Here is a 24,878-nt window from a genome sequence, read left to right on the forward strand (position 1 = left end):
TGTACTGAAAGCCCTGCAAGAGTCTCCAATGAACCTCTTGAGTTGGCGGTCCTTAAATGGCTCACGGCCAAGGTCCTGCTGCTGGCTATTGTCTCGGCAAGACGGGTGTTGGCGCCTTGTCCTGCCGTCCTCCCTATTTGATTTTTAAGAGTGACCGGGCAGTTCTACGAACTCGACCAGGTTATTTGCCTAAGGTGGTCTCATATTTTCACCTTAACCAAGAGATTGTGGTTTCAGCCTTTATCTCTTCAGACTTGTCTTCCAAAGAGCGTTCTTTGGATGTGGTAAGGGTACTCCGTATTTATGTGGAGAGGACTGCCTCTATCAAGAGGTCAGATACCCTTTTTGTCCTGTTTTGTTTCCACATACGTGGCTGGCCTGCGAATGAGCAAACCTTGGCCAGATGGTTTAGAATGGTGATTGAACAAGCTTATGCACAGGCTGGTCTCTCAGCTCCTGCTGCTATTAAAGCCCATTCTACTCTGTCGGTTGGACCTTCTTGGACGGCCCGCTATGGTGTGTCCGCAGAACAATTGTGCAAGGTGGCTACGTGGTCCTCGGTGAACACATTTATTAGGTTCTATGCCTTTAATGTTTCCGCCTTCCAGGATGCTTCCTTTGGACGCATCCCCTCCCTTGAGGAACTGCTTTAGGACATCACCAATGTTTTCCTTTGGGAACCAGTGTATCCAGAAAAGGAGTGCTATGGTAGACTTACCATGGTTAACACTTTCTGCGAGGTACATTGGTTTCACAGGGTGCCCACCCTGACGCACCTTGCTTCTTTGTGTTTAGCCGCTGGTACCTTCTGTTGTGAGAATGTGGTTCTATGTGACTAACATCTGCCTTCTCTCTTGCCTGCTCCTGCATTAGACTGGTTAACGAAACTGAACTCTCAGTGCCTGGAGGCGGGGTTTATAGGGGAGGCCTCAATGCATCCTGGGACAGTCTAAAGATTTAGCCTGTTAGTGCCTCTGGAGCAAGATCAACTCTACACCCTGATGTTTTCCTGTGATACCAATGTACCTCGCAGAAAGAGTGTTAACCATGGTAAGTCTACCATAACACTCCTTTTTTTTTTTTGCATGTCAAGTCTGTTATGCTTTGTATACAGATTTATTTACACACACATATACAAGTATTGTATATCATATTAATCAGCGACGTGTGTCATAGACATGAAGATACAATGTTGCCAAAGAGAGGCCCAACACTAGCAGAGTTGCACTGGACTAGGCAGCGGACTCCAGCCAGGTATTTTGCTCTGGGTGGCGTATTGAGGCTAGATGTATGAGGATAGATCTTTATATGTAACACTACAGTCTGTTGGTAGGACTCTTGTAATGACAAGTCTTATAAACCTGATCCTATTTTAAAGGTTGAGTTAAGTCTGTGGTGATTGTAACATTACCAGTCTTAGTGCCCCAGTCTGGAGAGGCAGTCACTTTACTGCCTGTCTGAATCCCGGCGGTCAGGATACTGACACCGGAATCCCGACACCAGCTGAAAAAATACCGGTGGTTGGCGTCCCGACCGCTGGCTGGTTACCCCTCTTGGGTGGTGGTCCACGCCACCACCTGGAGGGTAATAGCGTTGCGAGCGCTGCGAGCCCGTGAGGGGACATGATGCTGCGCTCGCCGCCAGGATCCCGTCTGACGGACTTGGCCTTTTTTTTTTTTTTTTTTTTTTACGTGCACTAGTGGTGACCAACAAATGTTGAGCTTCTTATTATTTTTAGATACTGAGAAATAAACAAAAAATTTAAGACTTCAGTTGAACTTTAAACAAACAGAAAACCTGTTGAAAAAGGGCAAATGTAACCAAACTTAAATAAAACTACAAATGAGTGGCAACATTATAGAAAACAATTGAAACTAGGTAGCTGCAGAGGTGGTTCTTTTGCCCCTGTTTTGGATTCTTCTAATGTGCTAAAATATCAGTAGTGGGTTATGGTGTTTTGGCACCCACTGTGATGTTGGTAAAACAATAGTACTTTATACAAAGTTGTGCCTATAGATTTGTATTGCTTATCTGTGCTAGGGATCGGTTATGGATCCCGGAGGTCAGGAGACAGATGCCGGGAACCCGACTGCCAGAATCCTGGCAGCGAGTGCAGCGTGTCCCCTCGCTGGCTCGCTACGCTCACCTCGCTTCGGGCCCGGTGGCGACCTTAGGTTGCCGCACTATTCTATTCCCCCTCGGGTGGTGGTGTGGACCACCACCTGAGTGTGAATACTGGGCTTTGGTCGGGATTCCGAACGGTAGCATTTCCCTGGCCTTCGGAATTCCAGTGCTGGTATCCTGACCGCAGAGATCCCGGACAGCCGGTAATGTAACCGCATACCCTGTGCTATGCTTCCAATTAAGATGTACCACTTCATTTCACAAAATAGTTAACTGCTTTGAAAGCCACAGAATTGTTTGTAACCATTCTTAATAGACTTAGATTCAGTGGTATACAAACTTTACATATTTATATAGAGGCTTCCTCATACATCCAGCTTCAATATACCACGCTGCACAAGATGCCTGGCACAAGTGAGCCACCAAGTTCCATGGAAATTTGCTAGCATTGGGTGTGTTATATTTTTTTATTTTTGCGGAAAATGCATCTTATTCGCAATGTGATACAACAAGTATGTACAAGGAGACTGCTGATTAATTTGATGACACTTGTATATTGTGTGTGACTGAGTCTGTATATGGAGCATAACAAAACTTCTAATGGAAAAAACTGCATCTACTACATTGTAGCACTTCATATACAGACTCAGAGATTTACTTGTACACAGATATACAAGTGTTATATATCAAATGAATTGCGTTGCGGCTAAGATGTATTTTTGGCAAAAAAAAGGACGCCCAACGCTAGCGGAGTACCATGGGGCCAGCAATTATCTACGTGGGGAGATTTTTATATATAACTGCAGGTTTTATCGGATTTGTATAAATGTTTAGAACAGTGGTTTCCAAACAAGGCACCCGAACAGTCCAGGTTTTAGGGATATCCATGCTTGTGCACAGATGGTATAATCAAACTGACTTACTTAGGTCACCTGTGCTTTAGCATGGATACTTTTACAACCTGGACTAATAGGGTGCCTTGAGGACCATGTGTGGAAACCACTGGGTTCAGATATGACTTGTCAGCACACTACGTTGGACTGTATCTTTAACTATTTACTTTCTTTTTTCCTCTAGACGTCTTCAAGAGGAACAACCACGCACATCATCTTTGCCAGCAATTCCAAATCCGTTTCCCGAGCTTTGCACTCCAGCGAGTTCTCCAGTACTTGCACCAGGATCTTTACCTCAAAATCAGCCGGTCAGCAAAAAGAGTGTAAGTATCATAAGCCTCAGTGTTGCACATTTGGATTTTTTGAAGTAGCTAATGGTGGTGCAGGTCCGTTCATAAAAGCACCTATTTCGGTACTGGTAACACCAGTAATCCTGAATTGTAATTTAATAGTGTTTGGTTTTTGTTAAAGTGCATTTTAAAATCCTACTTCAAATTCTGCAAAAAAACTCTGCACTTCTACAGAATTTAACCTTATTACCTCTCCCCTTTGTAGTGAGTGAATTTTTCATGCTCTATAATGGATTTCTTCTATTGATCATCATCTCTGTTCAGGAAGAATTGCAATTTTAATGTGGTGTATATTAAGATTCATGCTAAAAGTCTCAAATCCAGCTACATCAGGGCTATTAATCTCTGCAGTTATCTGATCTTTAGGACTGATTTCATGCTGTTCATTAACTTCAATTGTTGCCTCTCAAAACTGTAAAATATGGTAATTATATTTTAGGCCAGGCAAACCCTGAGCGTTTGCATGTTGGCCAAGTTCTGCCCTCCAAGGCTTGCTAACAGGACTAGTGACTAAAATGCTGATGTTTTGGGAGTATGTGTTACAGAATTGGAAAACCAAAGCCTATTTGTACCCAAATTCTTCTCTAATTGTACTTGTAATGAGCATAGTTGGTCAGATCCTGCAAAGGCACAACTTAGTACATGGTAGCATTTCTCTATAAATTTTCTTTAAGGCTTCTAAAATGTATTGGCAGAATGCATCAATGGCAAAAATGCAGTCAAACCTCAAAAAATTGTGTTTTAGGAGGTTTGACCGCACCCTCCATATGCATCAAGCTCTGGAGAGCTAAACTTTGCCTATAGGCTTCTCTCCAGATCATTACCTGATAGAGATCCAACAGCATCCCTCCCAGTGTCCCCCGTAGCTTGCTCATGCGATGTCTGATGCATGTGCAGAAGGACTCCCACGTCATAAACACGGATGTCCCTAAACAGCACAGAATAGCTGTTATTGGGAGAACTGTCCTTTGCTTAAATCTACATGTATACGGCATTAATAATTGCTGCACGCTTGCAAACAGTCACAGGAGCATGCAATGCGTCATGCATCTCACCCCTGCTGCTGAGAGAAGCCCATAGGCTGCTATTAGGTAACGGCCTCTATAGATGGCATTGCCTATCTGGACCAAATTTCTGGAGCTTAATGCAAATGGGGAATGTGGTCAAACCTCCGAAAACTGCATTTTCTGAGGTATGACCGCATTTTTTGGGTGGATTAATCTCTCCCAAAGTCTGAATCCTTCCAAGCTGCGGACTATCTTCCTGAAAAAAAAAAAAAAAAAAAAAAAAAAAAAAAAATATATATATATATATATATATATATATATATATATATATATATATATACATACATACATACATACATACATACATACATACATACATACATACATACATACACACACACACACACACACACACACACACACACACACACACACACACACACACACACATATATATACGCCAACACATGATGCCTTGTGGTTGTTTCAAAACCGTGCATGAGTGTACAGTATGTACTGTATCATTCTAAATTTGTAAGCAGCAGAAATATGTTTATTATAAAATACATGTGAACAACAGCTTAATGACTGTTGTAAATAAATAGTCCCTATTCTGCACAGTGCTTTGTATAAAATTATGATTTACACTTTAGATGCTGTACGCAGTTTTCATTAACTGGATTGCTTCGTAACCATTTTAAATCTTTTATGAAATGTTAGTTGTGTAGTCATACTTTATACCTACAATTTTTTTTTTTACTTCATGGGGTATATTCAATTAAGGTCGGATCCAGTCCGACATGTATTTGTCGGAATGGATCCGACAGCCCCTATTCAATCCCATCTTAATTCGACTTTTTCAAGTCGAATTGAGATAGGACACAGAGGAGGAGAAGTGGGGCGAGCCGCGGGGAGACCAGCGGGGGACAGCCGGCGGGCATACAGGTAAGATCAGTGCTACAGTAGCGCTGAAGCAGGATGTCACTCGGCCGCCCGACCTCACAGCAGCTTCCACCCGGCTCCAGCAGCATGCTGGAGCCAGGTGGAAGCTGCTGTGAGGTCGGGCGGCTGAGTGACATCCAACTGCAGCTCTACTGTAGCACTGATCTCCCTGTATGCCCGCCGGCTGTCCCCCCATCTCCCTGCGGCTCCCCCCCCCCCTCTCCTCCTCTGGGTCCGCATCTCAGTCCAACATCTTTTTGATGTCGAACTGAGATGGTCAAAAAGGGGGCCAAAACCGTTTTCGACACAAGCACGTGGATCGGCAGCTATTCCGCCGATCCACGTGCTTTTCGACAAGTCGAATTCATCGACTTGTCGAAAATTTTAGGGATATATTGAAACGGTCGAATCAGGATTCGACCTTAAAAAGTCGAAAACTGCCGTCTTTTCGACCGACTGCAGTTTTCGACTTCAATTGAATATACCCCCATATTTCCTATTCATTTTCTGCAATCGTGTATATAATACCCGCATTCCCCTGCTCTATAAATAAATATCTCCCTTCTATAGATTAAAAAAAACTGAAAAAATTTAAAACTGGGCTGCAATTTCATGGATAGTTATACTGATGGCGCCTTCCTGTTTGTGTAATCTATGTGTATGTCTATCACTATTCCTCATAAGTGAAGTCTGAACTTAAATCTCTAGTTTGATGCCCTTCTGTTAGATTTAGAAGTGTGTATGTGTGTGTGGTGTGGGTTTTTTTTTTTTTTTAATCTTTGCGTCAGATGCCAGAGGTTTGCTTAGCATTGTCAAACTTCTTTTTAAGACTCTGTGTAGCTCTGGGGCGTTTTTTTATTCCGCCATTTCCTAGCTAATGAATACTGACCCTCTTTGGAACAATTGGCAAGAAGTGCCAGTTCTGCCCACATGGCGATCCAAACTGGGTGGCTGTGCTGACCTAGATTTCAATGGAAATCCTCTTGTGCCGTTGCTTTATGTTCTTGGGTGATGTGAATCAGTGGAATTTAATAAAGATGCTGAGGTCATTCTTGTGTTGAAGATCTTGGTGCATGAAATTGGGAAGTACAGTACCCTAATTGCCACAAAATATTTTTGGCAAGAATAGTCTGGCACAGAGGCACACTTTTTCTTTATTTCTTGGCAGATTCTATAGCCTTTTTTGTTTTTTTTTGTTTAAGCATACAGAATTAAATTGCATTTAAAATTACTTTCCATAATCTTTCACTGCTGAATGTTCTATGGAAAAATGGTTTTCTTAAGTCACTGTACAATGCCATGCTCTGTCCAGTGTGCTGGATGCAGTTTTTTCACATGACGTACCACTGCTAGTGGATCATAGAAACCTAGCATTTACTGGCTATGGAATATTGCAGTGTATACATGTATATAGAGGAAGACAGTCATAACTAGACATTTTGGTGTCCTGTGCCAGTAAGAGCATTGGTGCCACCTTGTATTTGGCGCTCATTACAAATAAAGGGGATTGGCCTCATGGGGACGGGACGTGGTCACACAAGTACCAATTCACAATACACTGCACAGTAATTTCACTTATACATGTTATACCACCCAGTAGAGCCTGTTATACAGAGCAGTCTTGACAGCAGTGCAGTACCTTGGGCGAAGCAAAGCGCTAGGGCCCCTGCCCATCCCCAAGCTTTGGGGTAAGCTATCTGCGATGGCTGTGATGTCCCATGGTTGGAAAGAGGTGTTCGATCTTCCACTACTGCATCCTCCAGCGGGGAGGCATGGGCGGATTGGTGTGGAAAAACCGGCCTAATGGAGGCTGGGTCTGTTGAGGGGGTGGGGTCTGTTGGGTGTGATATCCCTCCTTACAGGGCCAGATTCAGAGTTGGATGCAGCTGCGGGCCTCCTTGCATCTTTCACTGCAGTTGCATCTTCGACTTCAATCTAATGCCACTACAATGTATTTTCCTGGTGTACATCCATATATCTGAATATTGAAGGACTGAGCCTCACACTTTCAGTGTCTACAGATGTTGCAGTTAACTTTTGTGCATCTTTAGACACCACCACCGGTTGCACCATTGAAATCTTTCCAAGGAAAACACTGTAACGTACCATTTCATATGCAGATACAGCCACGGTTGCACACACAATATAGGCAAGCCACATATTTTAATCAGCATAAGCTGCTTGTGCATCCTATTCACATAGATACGGGTGCTTACAATCCTTGGGCCCTTGAGCCACTGCCCATTAAGCCCAATGGAATAGATGACCCTGCCCTTATATACATTATGCCACATTAGAGCCCTTGTACACATTACACTGCACAGTAGTACTAATTATAAACATTAAGCCATACAGAGGTATTGTCTCTTGCACATTATACCCACAGTGTCAGTGCCCCTTGCACATTATGCCCTTAACCATAGGGCACAAAGTAACTTAGGCCTAATGCCCAAAGTCACTTTTACTTGGGCACTCTGCCCGCTTAACATGCTGTACAGGCCTGAGGCCTGATAGCATCATCGGGCCTAATGCCCTACATCTGGTGGTCTAAAAAGGGGGTAAATTAATGGTCTGGCATGGTCTTGCCTGGCATGGTCTGATGCGACCATGCCAGGCAAGTGGTCAAATGGCAGCAATATTCCACATAATTAGAATAATGGCTAGCTGAGCAATGTAACTTTCAAATCCGAAAGCGATTGGCAACCGGATAACCTTCAGGGGCTGCATGGACATTTTTACATAGTAAATATGTAAAACTGGACACAGTCAAGGAAAGATACCGATCTAGTAGCATAGCCAGATTAAGGGGGGGATGCAGGGCATACTGTACTCTGGGACCCCCTTTGTCAGGCCCCTCCCAGCCAAAGCACACTGACATCACTTTCTTTCCTTTTTAATGCGAGAGCCAGAATGCGAGCAGGACAGTATGCAGTACAGGCAGAAACACAGGAATATCATGTTTCATGAGCTACTGACGGAGCTTTCTGACCAGAGGAAAGATAGGAGGGTGGAAAAAGCTGTAAGTGACTCAGGGATCCCAGCTTCTCCTCCTCCCCACCTGGGTGTCTGAATCCTGTGTAAACTTTTCTGCAACTGTACCATGTAGGTCTAGAGATAAAAACACACACACACACACACACACACACACACACACACACACACACACACACACACACACACACACACACACACACACACACTCATCCTGAGTCCTGTCCCAGTGTGTAAGTAGTACAGAAGCGGATGCTATTCTTGCATGTGCCGAGATAAATTATTTTATTTTTGTATGTGTATTTTAAGATTAAGTTGTCTTCGTTCCACTACAAAAACTAGGGAGCTACTGTACAAACAGTACCCAGGCATTATTAAACTATTACTTTAAAACGAATATACACCATTGGTTTAAATTTAATATACACAATCTATACCTCCCACCATGACTCATTCCAGGAGGGACAAAATACTTTCTAACTGGATTTCCTTCTTAATTTATGATTGCAAACACCTGTGAACTACCATTCTTATCAATTAAATAGTTCAATACAGGTGACGCCAATCATATATTAAAAGGGAAGTCCAGGTAGAGAGCATTTTGTCCCTCCTTAAATGGGTCATGTTGGGAGGTACTGTATGCACAATCTAATATACATCCCCCACCTTCCACCTGGGCCCCCCTGTCTTAAGTGCCTCGGGCACCCCTAAGGCTTAATCCGGCCCTGACTGGTGGGGTGAATTGGTTTGAGGCAGGCTGGAGTAAAATTCCATTAAAGTTTGAAAAATGTTTTTAATATAATATGAGTGGGCTGTACTAATATTTTAAAACAGTTGCTAAATAAGATGTATACCCATTTCAGAGCTTCAATTTAAGATGATGGCTGGTTTTGTGTCTATCTGATCACAGATACCTAAATTGCAAAGATAATGCATTTGTCGGAGTCCTATAGCTGACAGTGTTTTATGGGTTCATCTATTTTTAATCTCTGTGTTGATATTCCTGCAGGGTGTGAAATAATAACCTGACACTTTAGACTGATATTTTGCCACTGAAAAGCTAGGAAATGTTTGCAGAACTTTACTACATAATGAAACTAAAATTTTTACTTTTGTAACGGCTGTAATAACGGTTGTAATATCTTCAAATTAAAAATGCCATTTATTAAAATTCGAAAATATGAAGTGCTAGACACATTTTGTAAGATGTCCAGGATCCAATTTTTCCTTGGGTTTCTAGGAAGCTGCAATCATGGTAGGAAGATCCACTTAAGGGCCAGAAGAAAAGAAAAAAAAAAGGGAAAGCACGACATCAGAAAAGACAGTTATTGGCGGTAGGGTATTCAGTAGTAGCTTATAACAAAGTCAGTGTGGGGAGTTGTGAGGAGGGCCCGAGGGCAATTAGTCAAAGGTTCATTAATATTTTTCAAAAGAGGTGCCAGTACTCATTGAGGGGAGGGCTACCTTGCTGACAACCAGGGGTCTCAAACTAAATAGAATTTATGGGGTCATGGAGATAATACAGTACATAATCTTCTCCATATTGGCAATAAACCAGACATAATTAGTTAGTGCTTGAATAGTAGGGGGAGAGGGTGATTTCCATTTCCTAGCGTTTAAGTATTTTGCAGCGGCTAAGACATTGGAGAATAATTTGTTCAAATTGAGGTCAAGATCTTGGAAAGGGCAGGCCACCAAATAGATTCAAGGGTCCTAGACAAGCGGAATGCCGGAAATGGATTTCAGCAGATCAAGGACTTTATTCCAGAAAGGAACTATGACAGGGCAAGTCCACCATATGTGAATACAAGGTGCCTCTCTGGCCGCAGCCCCGCCAACAAAGTACCACCGATAATTCAATTTATGGGATGTTTCCTTTATGCGAGTTGAGAGTGAGCTCTTAGCAATTCCATCTCTCACCTCCTCCCAATATGAGTCATCCGGGGGGAGGCCCGAGATCTCCCACTCCAGTTCATGGTGGGACCGCATAGGAGAGGCAGCCTCAATCAGTATTGAGTATATGTGAGAGATCATACCCTTGCTGAGAGGACTCCTCAAACACATTTGCACAAAAGGGGTGGGATCCTCGCGTCACAGTGTAGGAAAGTGAGCTGATGAACTGTCAAATCTGGAGATACTCATAGAAGGAGGGCACTAATGAGGGAAATGTAACCTTGATTTCATCTAGAGAAGCCCACGATCCCCGAGCATGGAGGACAATGACAGTGTTTTAATGCTTTATGTTTTAAAATCTGGTGAAGAAGTATAATATACATTGTAGCCAATTGCTTGATGTGGTTGCATCAGATGCGACCACACCAGATTGGGCTTTTACGGGCATTGCATCTGATGCAACCAGTGATAAATGCCTGCTATGCGGCTACCACTCTGGCTGACCTCCCAGCCCACTTTACTTCCTGGTCATTCCCCCCCCCCCTCCAAGTGCCTGCCATGCTTGTTGATCACTGCTGATTGGGCTGCACAGCTACATCCTCCACCCCGCGCTCTCACCTTCCCTGTGTATACAATAGTACAATAGAGGGTGCAGAAAAGAGCAGCTGTCATAAAATGTACTGTAAATTTGTGATGGTCTGATATATTGACCTTCAATGTTCAACTGATATATATAATCTCATTTTGTATGTGTTTTTAAATAGGTGCTCTTAACCTAATTCAATCCTAAAAAAAAAAAAAAGCCCAGACCATTTCTGATCCTTTGTTTTGGACAAAATATTAGCCAGTTAAATGATGATGAATTAACACTTAATTTCAAATCTACATCATTATGTTCACATAGAATCTGAAGCTACAATTTGCAATAATGACACAAATTGTTAATTTGGGGACATCAGAAATCTTAATTCAAGGAAAATGAGGATCTGGAGTTAGATTTTCAGTACTGGGAAAATGGATTTGGGCGTAATGTCCAGTGCAGCTGCAGTAGCAGAACATGTTAGTATTGTACTGAGATGTCCATGGCCAGCCAATAGATCATCATAAGTGATCTGGACTGACCACTTAATCTATTTTTATTTGTAACACTATGCACAAGCTATTGATTTAATCTGAAAAATATTGTATAAAACTGGGTCATGCTTTGATGCCATTAGGATGCCAATCTGCAGAATGCCAGCATAGGTCACTCCTCCTTTTGTTTCCATTAAAATATTCCTTTTCACATTGTACAGCATTGTATGCAAGTTTGTTTTTAATAAGAAAGAAAAATCTGGAGTCTTTGGTCTTTTTTTTTTTTTTTTTTTTTTTTTACTTATTCCTTTCCTAAATGTGGGCAGTGTCCTCCCAATGTGATTGATTTACTAGGTCAAGATAGAGAACTAACTGAAGCCAGTTGCTTAGGTACAGTCCTAGATGATACAGAGTATGGAAGCTTTTGATAAAATATCTTTTTAGATTTAAAGGTATTTATTACAGAAAAATAGGGGTTGGGGGTTCTGCGCAACCCTGCTATCCTGACATGTTTCTGCGTGAGCTGCTGGTGGCAATGGGCTGTCCGGGCTCGGCGCGTGCTAGCTTATAATTTGTCTGTGTGCTCTCTGTGCTCGCCTTTGGGATGGTGTGAATGGTTATCTGTGAACAAATGATATCTGAATGAATGTTTTCACATGCAAAGTTTGTCTTCATTGAGTCACAGTGCTCAAAAACTAAGAGTATGTGATAATGTAGCAAACTGTGTAGGAAAAATCAGATTGGATAAAGGATACAATAATGTAAGTACAAAAACAAGTGAGGTATATGTAATGTTTCAAACGCGTGAAATACAACATGGAAAGAACAAGGTACCATACAGTTTCTTGTGCAAAATGTGGCGTATAGAGAGTACGTTTTACATCCTTATGTGGATGGATGTAGTATTCTGCTTATTTTCTGCCTAAGTCCAGAGAAGTCCTGATTCCCTGATGAGGGGGTTGGGTTAGTCTGTCTCCAATTGCAGGTTAAAGCGTTGTGGGTATGAGCAGGTTGGGGGTTGTGTCACGGGGTGGCCGTGTTATCTCTATGGGTGTCCAGGTGTTCATCTCATTAAGATGCTGTTCTTAAAATCAATGTTTAACCCTTTGGGGGGTCATTGTTTTCAAGGAGAAAATCCACTTTAGTTTTTATCTATCTAGAATTCTCCTCATCTCCAGTTTCGATCGTGTTTTTCAAGGGCAATTAAAATATAAACTTGAGGGATCTGATTGGTGTTTCTCTTTGTAATGTTGTGAGATGCTATGCTGTTCATATCCTATTCTGATGTTTCTTGCGTAAGAAGAAACATGATGCTCAAGAGGGGATAGCGAGAAATAAGACTGCTCAGCACCACAAAGACCTCAGGCAGATGAATTGATTGCCAGTTGTGGGTCAGGACGCCGGCTCCCAACCTGCTCATACCCGCTACGCTTTAACCTGCAATTGGAGACCCAACCACTGCATCATGGAATCAGGAAATCTCTGGTCTTTAATAAGCAGAATACCACATCCATCCATCCACATAAGGATGTAAATGGACTTTCTCTATACTCCACATTGTGCACAACCAGCTGTATGGTACCTTGTACTTTCCATGTTGTATTTCATATGTTTGAAACATTGCATATACCTCACTTGTTTCTATACTTGCAATATTGTATCCTTTATCCAATCTGCATTTTTCTACACACTGTTTGCAACATTGACATATTTTTTGAGCACTGTGACTCATAGACGAACCTTGCATGTGAAAACCTTCAGATATATCATTTGTTCATAGATACCTATTCACACCATCCCCAAGGTATACGCAGGTAGCACACACAGAAATGGTGATAGTCAAAGTTCTTTTGGTGCAATGGCTACATCTGTTATGGGTAAGTAGTGACCTAGTTCAGGACACTGAAGGGCCCACAACGGCTTGATTTTTTTTTTCTTTTTCGCAAAGCCTTAGCACCAGAGAAGAACACAAATTGTATTTGCTTAGCTTTGCTTGCAGGTAGGGGGCAGGGCTATCATATATTCCCCTGTTTTTCCCCACCTGAAGAGCTTTTTTATTTATTTATTTTTTGCGCTCAAAAACCAGATTTGATAAAGTCACAACCTATGTATTTTCATGGCTGTGGTTGCCAATAAAATAGATGCTTATCACAGATTTGGTTTTGCAGAACTGAAGCCCCAATAAGTGCCGGCATCAGGGCTAATTGGATAGTCCCAGGTACGGTAAAAGGATACCAGCCTAACTCTTTTAAGGCACTCCAGAATGTTCAAGAATGTATATCTACCTACACATTTGTGCTATTGTATCAGTTAACCTCTATACCAACCATTGTTTATAAGCAAATGCCATGGACAATAATTAGACTTGTAACTTTGGCTTAATGGGCAAACCATATCTAAATTGTCGGCACCACTCATCCTCCTTATACCCCTTTCACATCTCCAGTGCCAGATCCCACCTGGGAATTGGAAACTGGTTCTTTCCGGGTGGGATCTGGCATTGGACCCTAATAGCAGGCTTTTTGACCCGTCAATATGCCGGGTCGGGTTGCCATAGCAGCGGGGTGCAGAGCCGGTGCTGGGAGATGAGCTCCTCTCTGCGCCGCCTCTCCCTATGTAGTGAACAGGTGGGAATCCATTAACGCTGCCACTGACTTGGTGTTTAACCCAGGAATAACCCTTATTACCCGGGTTGAATTATCGGGTCAGGCGACCCGGGAATTCTCCATGGCCCCTTTCACATCGCACAGTGACCCATGTTGACCCGGCAATATGCCAGGTCGATACCGGGTTAATTTTGTGATGTGAAAGGGGTGTTATTGTGTGCAATGCTAAAGCCTTTGCCCCTGTTTGCTCAAGCAGCTCTGCAAAGCATAATTGGTATTTATTTTCACTTTATTTTCACTACTATTTGGGATAGTAACTGATTTGTTTGTAGTGATAAATACTTCCTTGTATACAAAGATTTAGAAACAGAATTGAAGTCATACATTTTTGTATTTAGTTTTGGCTCTAACACTAGAGCTGAATTACAATGCTCTTTAAAGCATTGATAAAACATTGGGGCAGATGTATTAACCTGGAGAAGGCATAAGGAAGTGATAAACCAGTGATTAGTGCAAGGTGATAAACGCACCAGCCAGTCAGAACTTTCATTTGCATATTGGAGCTGATTGGCTGGCACGTTTATCACCTTGCATTTATCACTGGTTTATCACTGCCTTATGCCTTCTCCAGGTTAATACATCTGCCCCATTGTACTTTGGTCTATTAGTGTAGGTGTTGGTCTGAAAGCACTCCTATAGCGTAGTACTATGTACATAATATCAGTAGGATTTTAGAACGTGTTAAATGCATGTGTATGAGGTTTGTCTGACTACTGGTTGAACTGTGCATTAGAACAGATTTCAGCTTCATCCGTTTCTGCAGATGAGCATTATCAGTACTCTTAACATTCTAGGGTTCTTTGAAACATTTTCTGCAGTGGTGGGGCATCCAGGTCATAATTGGCAGGGCCGTAATTAGGTTTATGCGGATTATGCTCTGCATATAGTGCTGCAGGGTAGGGGGCGCTGTTGGCAGCACTTGTAAATTATAAGTTATCTAATTACATTTACTTGCAGCTCCACCCCCCCCCCCCCCCCCTTCTTTTTGAAGTGCATCATCTCCTGACCTCCCCTCTCTACACCCTCCCAATTTGTCGCTAATACCTATACAGCATTTATTTATTTATTTATGACCAGTTATTTATACAGCGCACACACATTCCGCAGCGCTTTACAGAGAATATTTGCCCATTCACATCAGTCCCTGCCCCAGTGTAGTTTAAAATCTATGTTCCCTACTACGTGTACACACACACACATTTACGCTAGGGTTCATTTTTGTAGACCTTTTGACCTTGGCGACCTAATACATGTTGATTGTTAATGGTCCACCGAATATCTGTAGACCATGTGCTTGTAGATCTAATGATCCACACCCTTAGGATTATTTTTTTTTTATCTTGTTTTATAGCACATTTTATTGTTCATACTAAACATTTTAACCAAAAGCAATTACAGGGATTACAAATGAATTGCAAATGTCGGGGATACAAATGAGCTGCTAGCTTGCCCACATGGGAGTGGATAGAAACCACTGTTCTAAATGTATCTCATGTAATGTTTTCTACAATGTAGGCACTGATTTAATGTCCTGCCATTCTGTTTGAACTGTAAATCATAACCATATCAAAATTGGGTTCTCCAGTGTCTTAAAAATTGGCCAATCCTTCTCTTAATGCAGGATGCTGGAGATCACAGACTTAAGGTTGAAGAGGTCAGACCACTCCAACAATCTCCCCTATCAAACTCTGGAACAGTGGCATGCATGGTAGGACACATTTTAATGACTAGAGTAATAGTCTTTCACACAATTCTAATATGTATTAATTAAATCCAGAGAGGAGTATGAAAGGCACATTTACTAGTTGGTAAAGTGTAACCTGCACACAGATGATGATGATTTAAAAAAAAAAAAAAAAATTAATGAGAATATATGGTTTCACAAATCTGTTATATTTAATTTCTGAATAAACATAGATAGGCCTAATTATGTTTTTTCTTCTTGAAGTCCCATCACTTTGCTTCACCTGTTCATTTTAAACTTATCACTCTTTGCTTTTCCACACCTTTTTTTTTATTGCATGCACTTGCTATATATAATATCAGCAATGTTTTTTTCTCTATCGTCCTAGTGGATGCTGGGGTTCCTGAAAGGACCATGGGGAATAGCGGCTCCGCAGGAGACAGGGCACAAAAAGTAAAGCTTTAGGATCAGGTGGTGTGCACTGGCTCCTCCCCCTATGACCCTCCTCCAAGCCTCAGTTAGATTTTTGTGCCCGGCCGAGAAGGGTGCAATCTAGGTGGCTCTCCTAAAGAGCTGCTTAGAAAAGTTTAGCTTAGGTTTTTTATTTTACAGTGAGTCCTGCTGGCAACAGGATCACTGCAACGAGGGACTTAGGGGAGAAGAAGTGAACTCACCTGCGTGCAGGATGGATTGGCTTCTTTGGCTACTGGACATTAGCTCCAGAGGGACGATCACAGGTACAGCCTGGATGGTCACCGGAGCCTCGCCGCCGGCCCCCTTGCAGATGCTGAAACAAGAAGAAGGTCCAGAATCGGCGGCATGAAGACTCCTCAGTCTTCTTAAGGTAGCGCACAGCACTGCAGCTGTGCGCCATTTCCTCTCAGCACACTTCACACGGCAGTCACTGAGGGTGCAGGGCGCTGGGAGGGGGGCGCCCTGGGAGGCAATGAAAACCTATTTTTGGCTAAAAATACCTCACATATAGCCTCCGGGGGCTATATGGAGATATTTAACCCCTGCCAGAATCCGTTAAGAGCGGGAGACGAGGCCGCCGAAAAAGGGGCGGGGCCTATCTCCTCAGCACACAGCGCCATTTTCCCTCACAGAAAGGCTGGAGGGAAGGCTCCCAGGCTCTCCCCTGCACTGCACTACAGAAACAGGGTTAAAACAGAGAGGGGGGGCACTAATTTGGCGTTAAAAATATATAAAAAAGATGCTATAAGGGAAAACACTTATATAAGGTTGTCCCTATATAATTATAGCGTTTTTGGTGTGTGCTGGCAAACTCTCCCTCTGTCTCTCCAAAGGGCTAGTAGGTCCTGTCCTCTATCAGAGCATTCCCTGTGTGTGTGCTGTGTGTCGGTACGTGTGTGTCGACATGTATGAGGACGATGTTGGTGAGGAGGCGGAGCAATTGCCTGTAATGGTGATGTCACTCTCTAGGGAGTCGACACCGGAATGGATGGCTTATTTAGGGAATTACGTGATAATGTCAACACGCGGCAAGGTCGGTTGACGACATGAGACGGCCGACAAACAATTAGTACCGGTCCAGACGTCTCAAATACACCGTCAGGGGTTTTAAAACGCCCGTTTACTTTAGTCGGTCGACACAGACACAGACAGGGACACTGAATCCAGTGTCGACGGTGAATAAACAAACGTATTCCTTATTAGGGCCACACGTTAAGGGCAATGAAGGAGGTGTTACATATTTCTGATACTACAAGTACCACAAAAGAGGGTATTATGTGGGATGTGAAAAAACTACCGTAGTTTTTCCTGAATCAGATAAATTAAATGAAGTGTGTGATGATGCGTGGGTTCCCCCCGATAGAAAATATGGGCGGTATACCCTTTCCCGCCAGAAGTTAGGGCGCGTTGGGAAACACCCCTTAGGGTGGATAAGGCGCTCACACGCTTATCAGAACAAGTGGCGGTACCGTCTATAGATAGGGCCGTCCTCAAGGAGCCAGCTGACAGGAGGCTGGAAAATATCATAAAAAGTATATACACACATACTGGTGTTATACTGCGACCAGCGATCGCCTCAGCCTGGATGTGCAGAGCTGGGGTGGCTTGGTCGGATTCCCTGACTAAAAATATTGATACCCTTGACAGGGACAGTATTTTATTGACTATAGAGCATTTAAAGGATGCATTTCTATATATGCGAGATGCACAAAGGGATATTTGCACTCTGGCATCAAGAGTAAGTGCGATGTCCATATCTGCCAGAAGATGTTTATGGACACGACAGTGGTCAGGTGATGCAGATTCCAAACGGCACAAAGGTGTATTGCCGTATAAAGGAAGAGGAGTTATTTGGGGTCGGTCCATCGGACCTGGTGGCCACGGCAACTGCTGGAAAATCCACCGTTTTTACCCTAAGTCACATCTCTGCAGAAAAAGACACCGTCTTTTCAGCTTCAGTCCTTTCGTCCCTATAAGAGTCATATCTGCCCAGGGATAGAGGAAAGGGAAGAAGACTGCAGCAGGCAGCCCATTCCCAGGAACAGAAGCGTTCCACCGCTTCTGACAAGCTCTCAGCATGACGCTGAGACCGTACAGGACCCCTGGATCCTACAAGTAGTATCCCAGGGGTACAGATTGGAATGTCGAGACGTTTCCCCTGCGCAGGCTCCTGAAGTCTGCTTTACCAAGGTCTCCCTCCGACAAGGAGGCAGTATGGGAAACAATTCACGAGCTGTATTCCCAGCAGGTGATAATTAAATTACCCCTCCTACAACAAGAAAAGGGGTATTATTCCACACTATATTGTGGTACTGAAGCCAGAAGGCTAGGTGAGACCTATTCTAAATCTAAAAAAATTTGAACACTTACAAAGGTTCAAATCAAGATGGAGTCACTCAGAGCAGTGATAACGAACCGGGAAGAAGGGGACTATATGGTGTCCCGAGACATCAGGGATGCTTACCTCCATGTCCCAAATTTGCCCTTATCACTAAGGGTACCTCAGGTTCGTGGTACAGAACTGTCACTATCCGTTTCAGACGCTGCCGTTTGGATTGTCCACGGCACCCCGGGTCTTTACCAAGGTAATGGCCGAAATGATGGTTCTTCTTCGAAGAAAAGGCGTCTTAATTATCCCTTACTTGGACGATCTCCTGATAAGGGCAAAGTCCAGGGAACAGTTGGAGGTCGGAGTAACACTATCTCGGATACTGTTACAACAGCAGGGGTGGATTCTAAATATTCCAAAATCGCAGCTGATCCCGACAACAAGTCTCCTGTGCTTAGGGATGATTCTGGACACAGTCCAGAAAAAGGTGTTTCTCCCGGAAGAGAAAGCCAGGGAGTTATCCGAGCTAGTCAGGAACCTCCTAAAATCAGTGCATCATTGCACAAGGGCCATGGTAAAAAAATGGTGACTTCCTTCGAAGCAATTCCAGTCGGCAGATTTCATGCAAGAACTTTTCAGTGGGATCTGCTGGACAAATGGTCCGGATCGCATCTTCAGATGCATCAGCGGATAACCCTATATCCAAGGACAAGGGTGTCTCTCCTGTGGTGGTTACAGAGTGCTCATCTTCTAGAGGGCCGCAGATTCGGCATTCAGTTTTGGATGTTGGTGACCACGGAGGCCAGCCCGAGAGGCTGGGGAGCAGTCACACAAGGAAAAAATTTCCAGGGAGTGTGATCAAGTCTGGAGACTTTTCTCCACATAAATATAGCTAAGGGTAAATTTATAATGCTCTAAGCTTAGCAAGACCTCTGCTTCAAGGTCAGCCGGTATTGATCCAGTGGGATAAAACATCACGGCAGTCGCCCACGTAAATAGACAGGGCGGCACAAGAAGCAGGAGGGCAGTGGCAAAAACTGCAAGGACTTTTCGCTGGGCGGAAAATCATGTGATAGCACTGTCAGCAGTGTTTCATTCCGGGAATGGAAACTGGGAAGCAGACTTCCTCAGTAGGCACGACCTCCACCCGGCAGAGTGGGAACTTCATGGGGAAGTTTTCCACATGATTGTAAACCGTTGGGAATTGCCAAAGGTGGACATGATGGCGTCCCGTCTGAACAAAAAACGGGACAGGTATTGCGCCAGGTTAAGAGACCCTCAGGCAATAGCTGTGGACGTTCTGGTAACACCGTGGGTGTACCAGTCGGTGTATGTGTTCCATCCTCTGCTTTTCATACCTAAGGTACTGAGAATTATAAGACGTAGAGGAGTAAGAACTATACTCATGGCTCCGGATTGGCCAAGAAGGACTTGGTACCCGGAACTTCAAGAGATGCTCACAGAGGACTTATGGCCTCTGCCGCTAAGAAGGGACTTGTTTCAGCAAGTACCATGTCTGTTCCAAGACTTACCGCAGCTGCGTTTGACGGCATGGCGGTGGAACGCCGGATCCTAAGGGAAAAGGCATTCAGGAAGAGGTCATTCCTACCCTGGTCAAAGCCAGAAAGGTGGTGACCGCACAACATTATCACCACATGTGGCGAAAATATGTTGCATGGTGTGAGGCCAGGAAGGCCCCACGAAGAAATTTCAACTCTGTCGATTCCTGCATTTCCTGCAAACAGGAGTGTCTATGGGCCTCAAATTGGGGTCCATTAAGGTTCAAATTTCGGCCCTGTCGATTTTTCTTCCAGAAAGAATTGGCTTCAGTTCCTGAAGTCCAGAAGTTTGTCAAGGGAGTATTGCATATACAACCCCCTTTTGTGCCTCCAGTGGCACTGTGGGATCTCAACGTAGTTCTGGGATTCCTCAAAACACATTGGTTTAAAACCAGTCAAATCTGTGGATTTGAAGCATCTCACATGAAAAGTGAACATGCTCTTGGACCTGGCCTGGACCAGGCGAGTGTCAAATTGGTGGTTTTTTTCTCAAAAAAGCCCATATCTGTTTGTCCATTCGGACAGGGCAGAGCTGCGGACTCGTCCCCAGTTCTCTCCCTAAGGTGGTGTCAGTATTTCACCTGAACCAGCTTATTGTGGTGTCTTGCGCCTACTAGGGACTTGGAGGACTCGAAGTTGCTAGATGTGGTCAGGGCCCTGAAAATATAGGTTCCAGGACGGCTGGAGTCAGGAAAACTGACTTGCTGTTATCCTGTATGCACCCAACAAACTGGGTGCTCTTGCTTCTAAGCAGACTTTTGCTAGTTGGATGTGTAATACAATTCAGCTTGCACATTCTGTGGCAGGCCTGCCACAGCCAAAATATGTAAATGCCCATTCCACAAGGAAGGTGGGCTCATCTTGGGCGGCTGCCCGAGGGGTCTCGGCTTTACAACTTTGCCGAGCGGCTATTTAGTCAGGGGCAAACACGTTTGTAAAATCCTACAAATTTGATAACCTGGCTAAGGAGGACCTGGAGTTCTCTCATTCGGTGCTGCAGAGTCATCCACACTCTCCCGCCCGTTTGGGAGCTTTGGTATAATCCCCATGGTCCTTTCAGGAACCCCAGCATCCACTAGGACGATAGAGAAAATAAGAATTTACTTACCGATAATTCTATTTCTCGGAGTCCGTAGTGGATGCTGGGCGCCCATCCCAAGTGCGGATTATCTGCAATACTTGTACATAGTTACAAAAATCGGGTTATTATTGTTGTGAGCCATCTTTCAGAGGCTCCGCTGTTATCATACTGTTAACTGGGTTCAGATCACAGGTTGTACAGTGTGATTGGTGTGGCTGGTATGAGTCTTACCCGGGATTCATAAATCCTTCCTTATTGTGTACGCTCGTCCGGGCACAGTATCCTAACTGAGGCTTGGAGGAGGGTCATAGGGGGAGGAGCCAGTGCACACCACCTGATCCTAAAGCTTTACTTTTTGTGCCCTGTCTCCTGCGGAGCCGCTATTCCCCATGGTCCTTTCAGGAACCCCAGCATCCACTACGGACTCCGAGAAATAGAATTATCGGTAAGTAAATTCTTATTTTTTTTTAAAAGGTAAGGTAACACATGCATTAAATCCACAGAATGTTAATTTCAGTGTAGAGTATTTCAGGTTATGCGCTAATCGTTTGGGGACCATGACCCTTGCATTTGTGTGTTTTATATAAGTGAGGGAGCATCAGGGGTTTATTTACAAAATGTCTTCCCTACATTGCTCACTTGTAAAACTGGGACAATCAGACACGGCCTCCCCTGCAGCACTGTTACATACACACACACCCCACCCACCTAGGCCTGGTAATAGTAAAGGAGGTGGGGGTTGGAATATTACTGTCCAAATCTTACACTCACATCGTTTTTACCCCCTTTTCCCTCACTCGCATTTGCATCATTTGAAGTACACTCTATTAGGATTTTCACCTCTTTCTCTCTGCGTGTTGCAGCTATCTATCGCCAACCCAGAAAATGTCTGGAAAATTTTTCTGCTTGGCTCCCTCACTTTTTATCCTGACATCTCCACCATCATTATGGGCGATTTCAATATCTCTATTGACAGTCCACAATCTCCCCATGCCTCTAAACTACTCTCTCGAACCTCCTCTCTTGGCCTCTCCCAATGGACTGACTCCCCTACTCACCAGGAGGGCCACTGCCTTGAACTTGTATTCACCAGACTATGCTCTGTTTTTGAACTCGCTAACACTCCTTTCTCTAACGTCCTAAGTGGATGCTGGGGACTCCGTAAGGACCACGGGGAATAGCGGCTCCGCAGGAGACTGGGCACATCTAAAGAAAGCTTTAGGACTATCTGGTGTGCACTGGCTCCTCCCCCTATGACCCTCCTCCAAGCCTCAGTTAGATCTCTGTGCCCGAACGAGAAGGGTGCACACTAGGGGCTCTCCTGAGCTTCTTAGTGAAAGTTTTAGATTAGGTTTTTTATTTTCAGTGAGACCTGCTGGCAACAGGCTCACTGCATCGAGGGACTAAGGGGAGAAGAAGCGAACTCACCTGCGTGCAGAGTGGATTGGGCTTCTTAGGCTACTGGACATTAGCTCCAGAGGGACGATCACAGGCCCAGCTTGGATGGGTCCCAGAGCCGCGCCGCCGGCCCCCTTACAGAGCCAGAAGGCAAGAGGTCCGGAAAATCGGCGGCAGAAGACGTCCTGTCTTCAACAAGGTAGCGCACAGCACTGCAGCTGTGCGCCATTGCTCTCAGCACACTTCACACTTCGGTCACTGAGGGTGCAGGGCGCTGGGGGGGGGGGCGCCCTGAGACGCAATAAAAACACCTTGGATGGCAAAAAAATGCATCACATATAGCTCCTGGGCTATATGGATGCATTTAACCCCTGCCAGAATCCATAAAAAAGCAGGAGAAAAGTCCGCGAAAAAGGGGCGGAGCCTATCTCCTCAGCACACTGGCGCCATTTTCCCTCACAGCTCCGTTGGAGGGAAGCTCCCTATCTCTCCCCTGCAGTCACTACACTACAGAAAGGGTTAAAAAAAGAGAGGGGGGCACTAATTAGGCGCAGTATTAACTATACAGCAGCTATAAGGGGAAAAACACTTATATAAGGTTATCCCTGTATATATATAGCGCTCTGGTGTGTGCTGGCAAACTCTCCCTCTGTCTCCCCAAAGGGCTAGTGGGGTCCTGTCCTCTATCAGAGCATTCCCTGTGTGTGTGCTGTATGTCGGTACTTTTGTGTCGACATGTATGAGGAGAAAAATGATGTGGAGACGGAGCAGATTGCCTGTAATAGTGATGTCACCCCCTAGGGGGTCGACACCTGAGTGGATGAACTGTTGGAAGGAATTACGTGACAGTGTCAGCTCTGTATAAAAGACAGTGGTTGACATGAGACAGCCGGCTACTCAGCTTGTGCCTGTCCAGACGTCTCATAGGCCGTCAGGGGCTCTAAAGCGCCCGTTACCTCAGATGGCAGATATAGACGCCGACACGGATACTGACTCCAGTGTCGACGGTGAAGAGACGAATGTGACTTCCAGTAGGGCCACACGTTACATGATTGAGGCAATGAAAAATGTTTTACACATTTCTGATAATACGAGTACCACCAAAAAAGGGGTATTATGTTCGGTGAGGAAAAACTACCTGTAGTTTTCCTGAATCTGAGAAATTAAATGAGGTGTGTGATGATGCGTGAGTTTCCCCCGATAACAACGGATAATTTCTAAAATGTTATTGGCATTATATCCTTTCCCGCCAGAGGTTAGGGTGCGTTGGGAAACACCCCCTAGGGGGGATAAAGCGCTCACACGCTTGTAAGGGCTCTACCTTCGCCTGAGATGGCCGCCCTTAAGGATCCTGCTGATAGAAAGCAGGAGGGTATCCTAAAAGGTATTTACACACATACTGGTGTTATACTGCGACCAGCAATCGCCTCAGCCTGGATGTGCAGTGCTGGGTTGGCGTGGTCGGATTCCCTGACTGAAAATATTGATACCCTAGATAGGGACAGTATATTTTTGCCTATAGAGCATTTAAAAGATGCATTTTTATATATGCGTGATGCACAGCGGAATATTTGCCGACTGGCATCAAGTCTAAGCGCGTTGTCCATTTCTACCAGTAGAGGGTTATGGACACGTCAGTGGTCAGGTGATGCGTATTCCAAATGGCATTTGGAAGTATTGCTTTATTAAGGGAGGAGTTATTTGGGGTCGGTCTTTCAGACCTCGTGGCCACGGCAACAGCTGGGAATTCCACGTTTGTACCCCAGGTCGCCTCTCAACATGAGAAGACGCCGTATTATCAGGCGCAGTCTTTTCGTGGACAAAAAGGTTCCTCATTTCTGCCCCGTGACAGAGGGAGAGGAAAAAGGCTGCAGAAATCAGCCAGTTCCCAGGAACAGAAACCCTCTCCCGCCTCTGCCAAGCCCTCAGTATACGCTGGGGCTTTACAAGCAGAATCAGGCACGGTGGGGGGCCCGTCTCAATGAATTTCAGCGCGCAGTGGGCTCACTCGCAAGTAGACCCCTGGATCCTTCAGGTGATATCTCAGGGGTACAAATTAGAATTCGAGACGTCTCCCCCTCGCCGTTTCCTAAAGTCGGCTTTACCGATGTCTCCTTCTGACAGGGAGACAGTTTTGGAAGCTATTCACAAGCTGTATTCCCAGCAGGTGATAATCAAGATACCCCTCCTGCAACAGGGAACGGGGTATTATTCCACACTGTTGTGGTACCGAAGCCGGACGGCTCAGTGAGACCGATTCACTATCAGTTCAGACGCTGCCGTATGGATGGTACACGGCACCCCGGGTCTTTACCAAGGTAATGGCCGAAATGATGATATTCCTTCGAAGGAAGTGAATTTTAGTTATCCCTTCCTTGGACAATTCCCTGATAAGGGTAAGATCCAGGGAACA

The 24,878-nt window shown here is 44.4% G+C and overlaps 1 protein-coding gene across 5 annotated transcripts in view; it reads left to right on the forward strand.

The window, feature by feature from the left end:
* Positions 1 to 24,878, forward strand: part of GRB10 (growth factor receptor bound protein 10) — a 474,936-nt gene that overhangs the window by 242,531 nt on the left and 207,527 nt on the right. For 4 of the 5 annotated variants that reach the window (XM_063922618.1, XM_063922620.1, XM_063922622.1 and 1 more), the window contains 2 exons: positions 3,202 to 3,340; positions 15,562 to 15,648. In XM_063922618.1, coding sequence (XP_063778688.1) covers positions 3,202 to 3,340; positions 15,562 to 15,648 — 226 coding nt within the window. The remainder of the gene's footprint in view (positions 1 to 3,201; positions 3,341 to 15,561; positions 15,649 to 24,878) is intronic. The other variant, XM_063922619.1, reaches the window with a different exon arrangement.

Source organism: Pseudophryne corroboree, chromosome 5 (assembly GCF_028390025.1).
Source record: "Pseudophryne corroboree isolate aPseCor3 chromosome 5, aPseCor3.hap2, whole genome shotgun sequence".
Lineage (NCBI taxonomy): Eukaryota > Metazoa > Chordata > Amphibia > Anura > Myobatrachidae > Pseudophryne > Pseudophryne corroboree.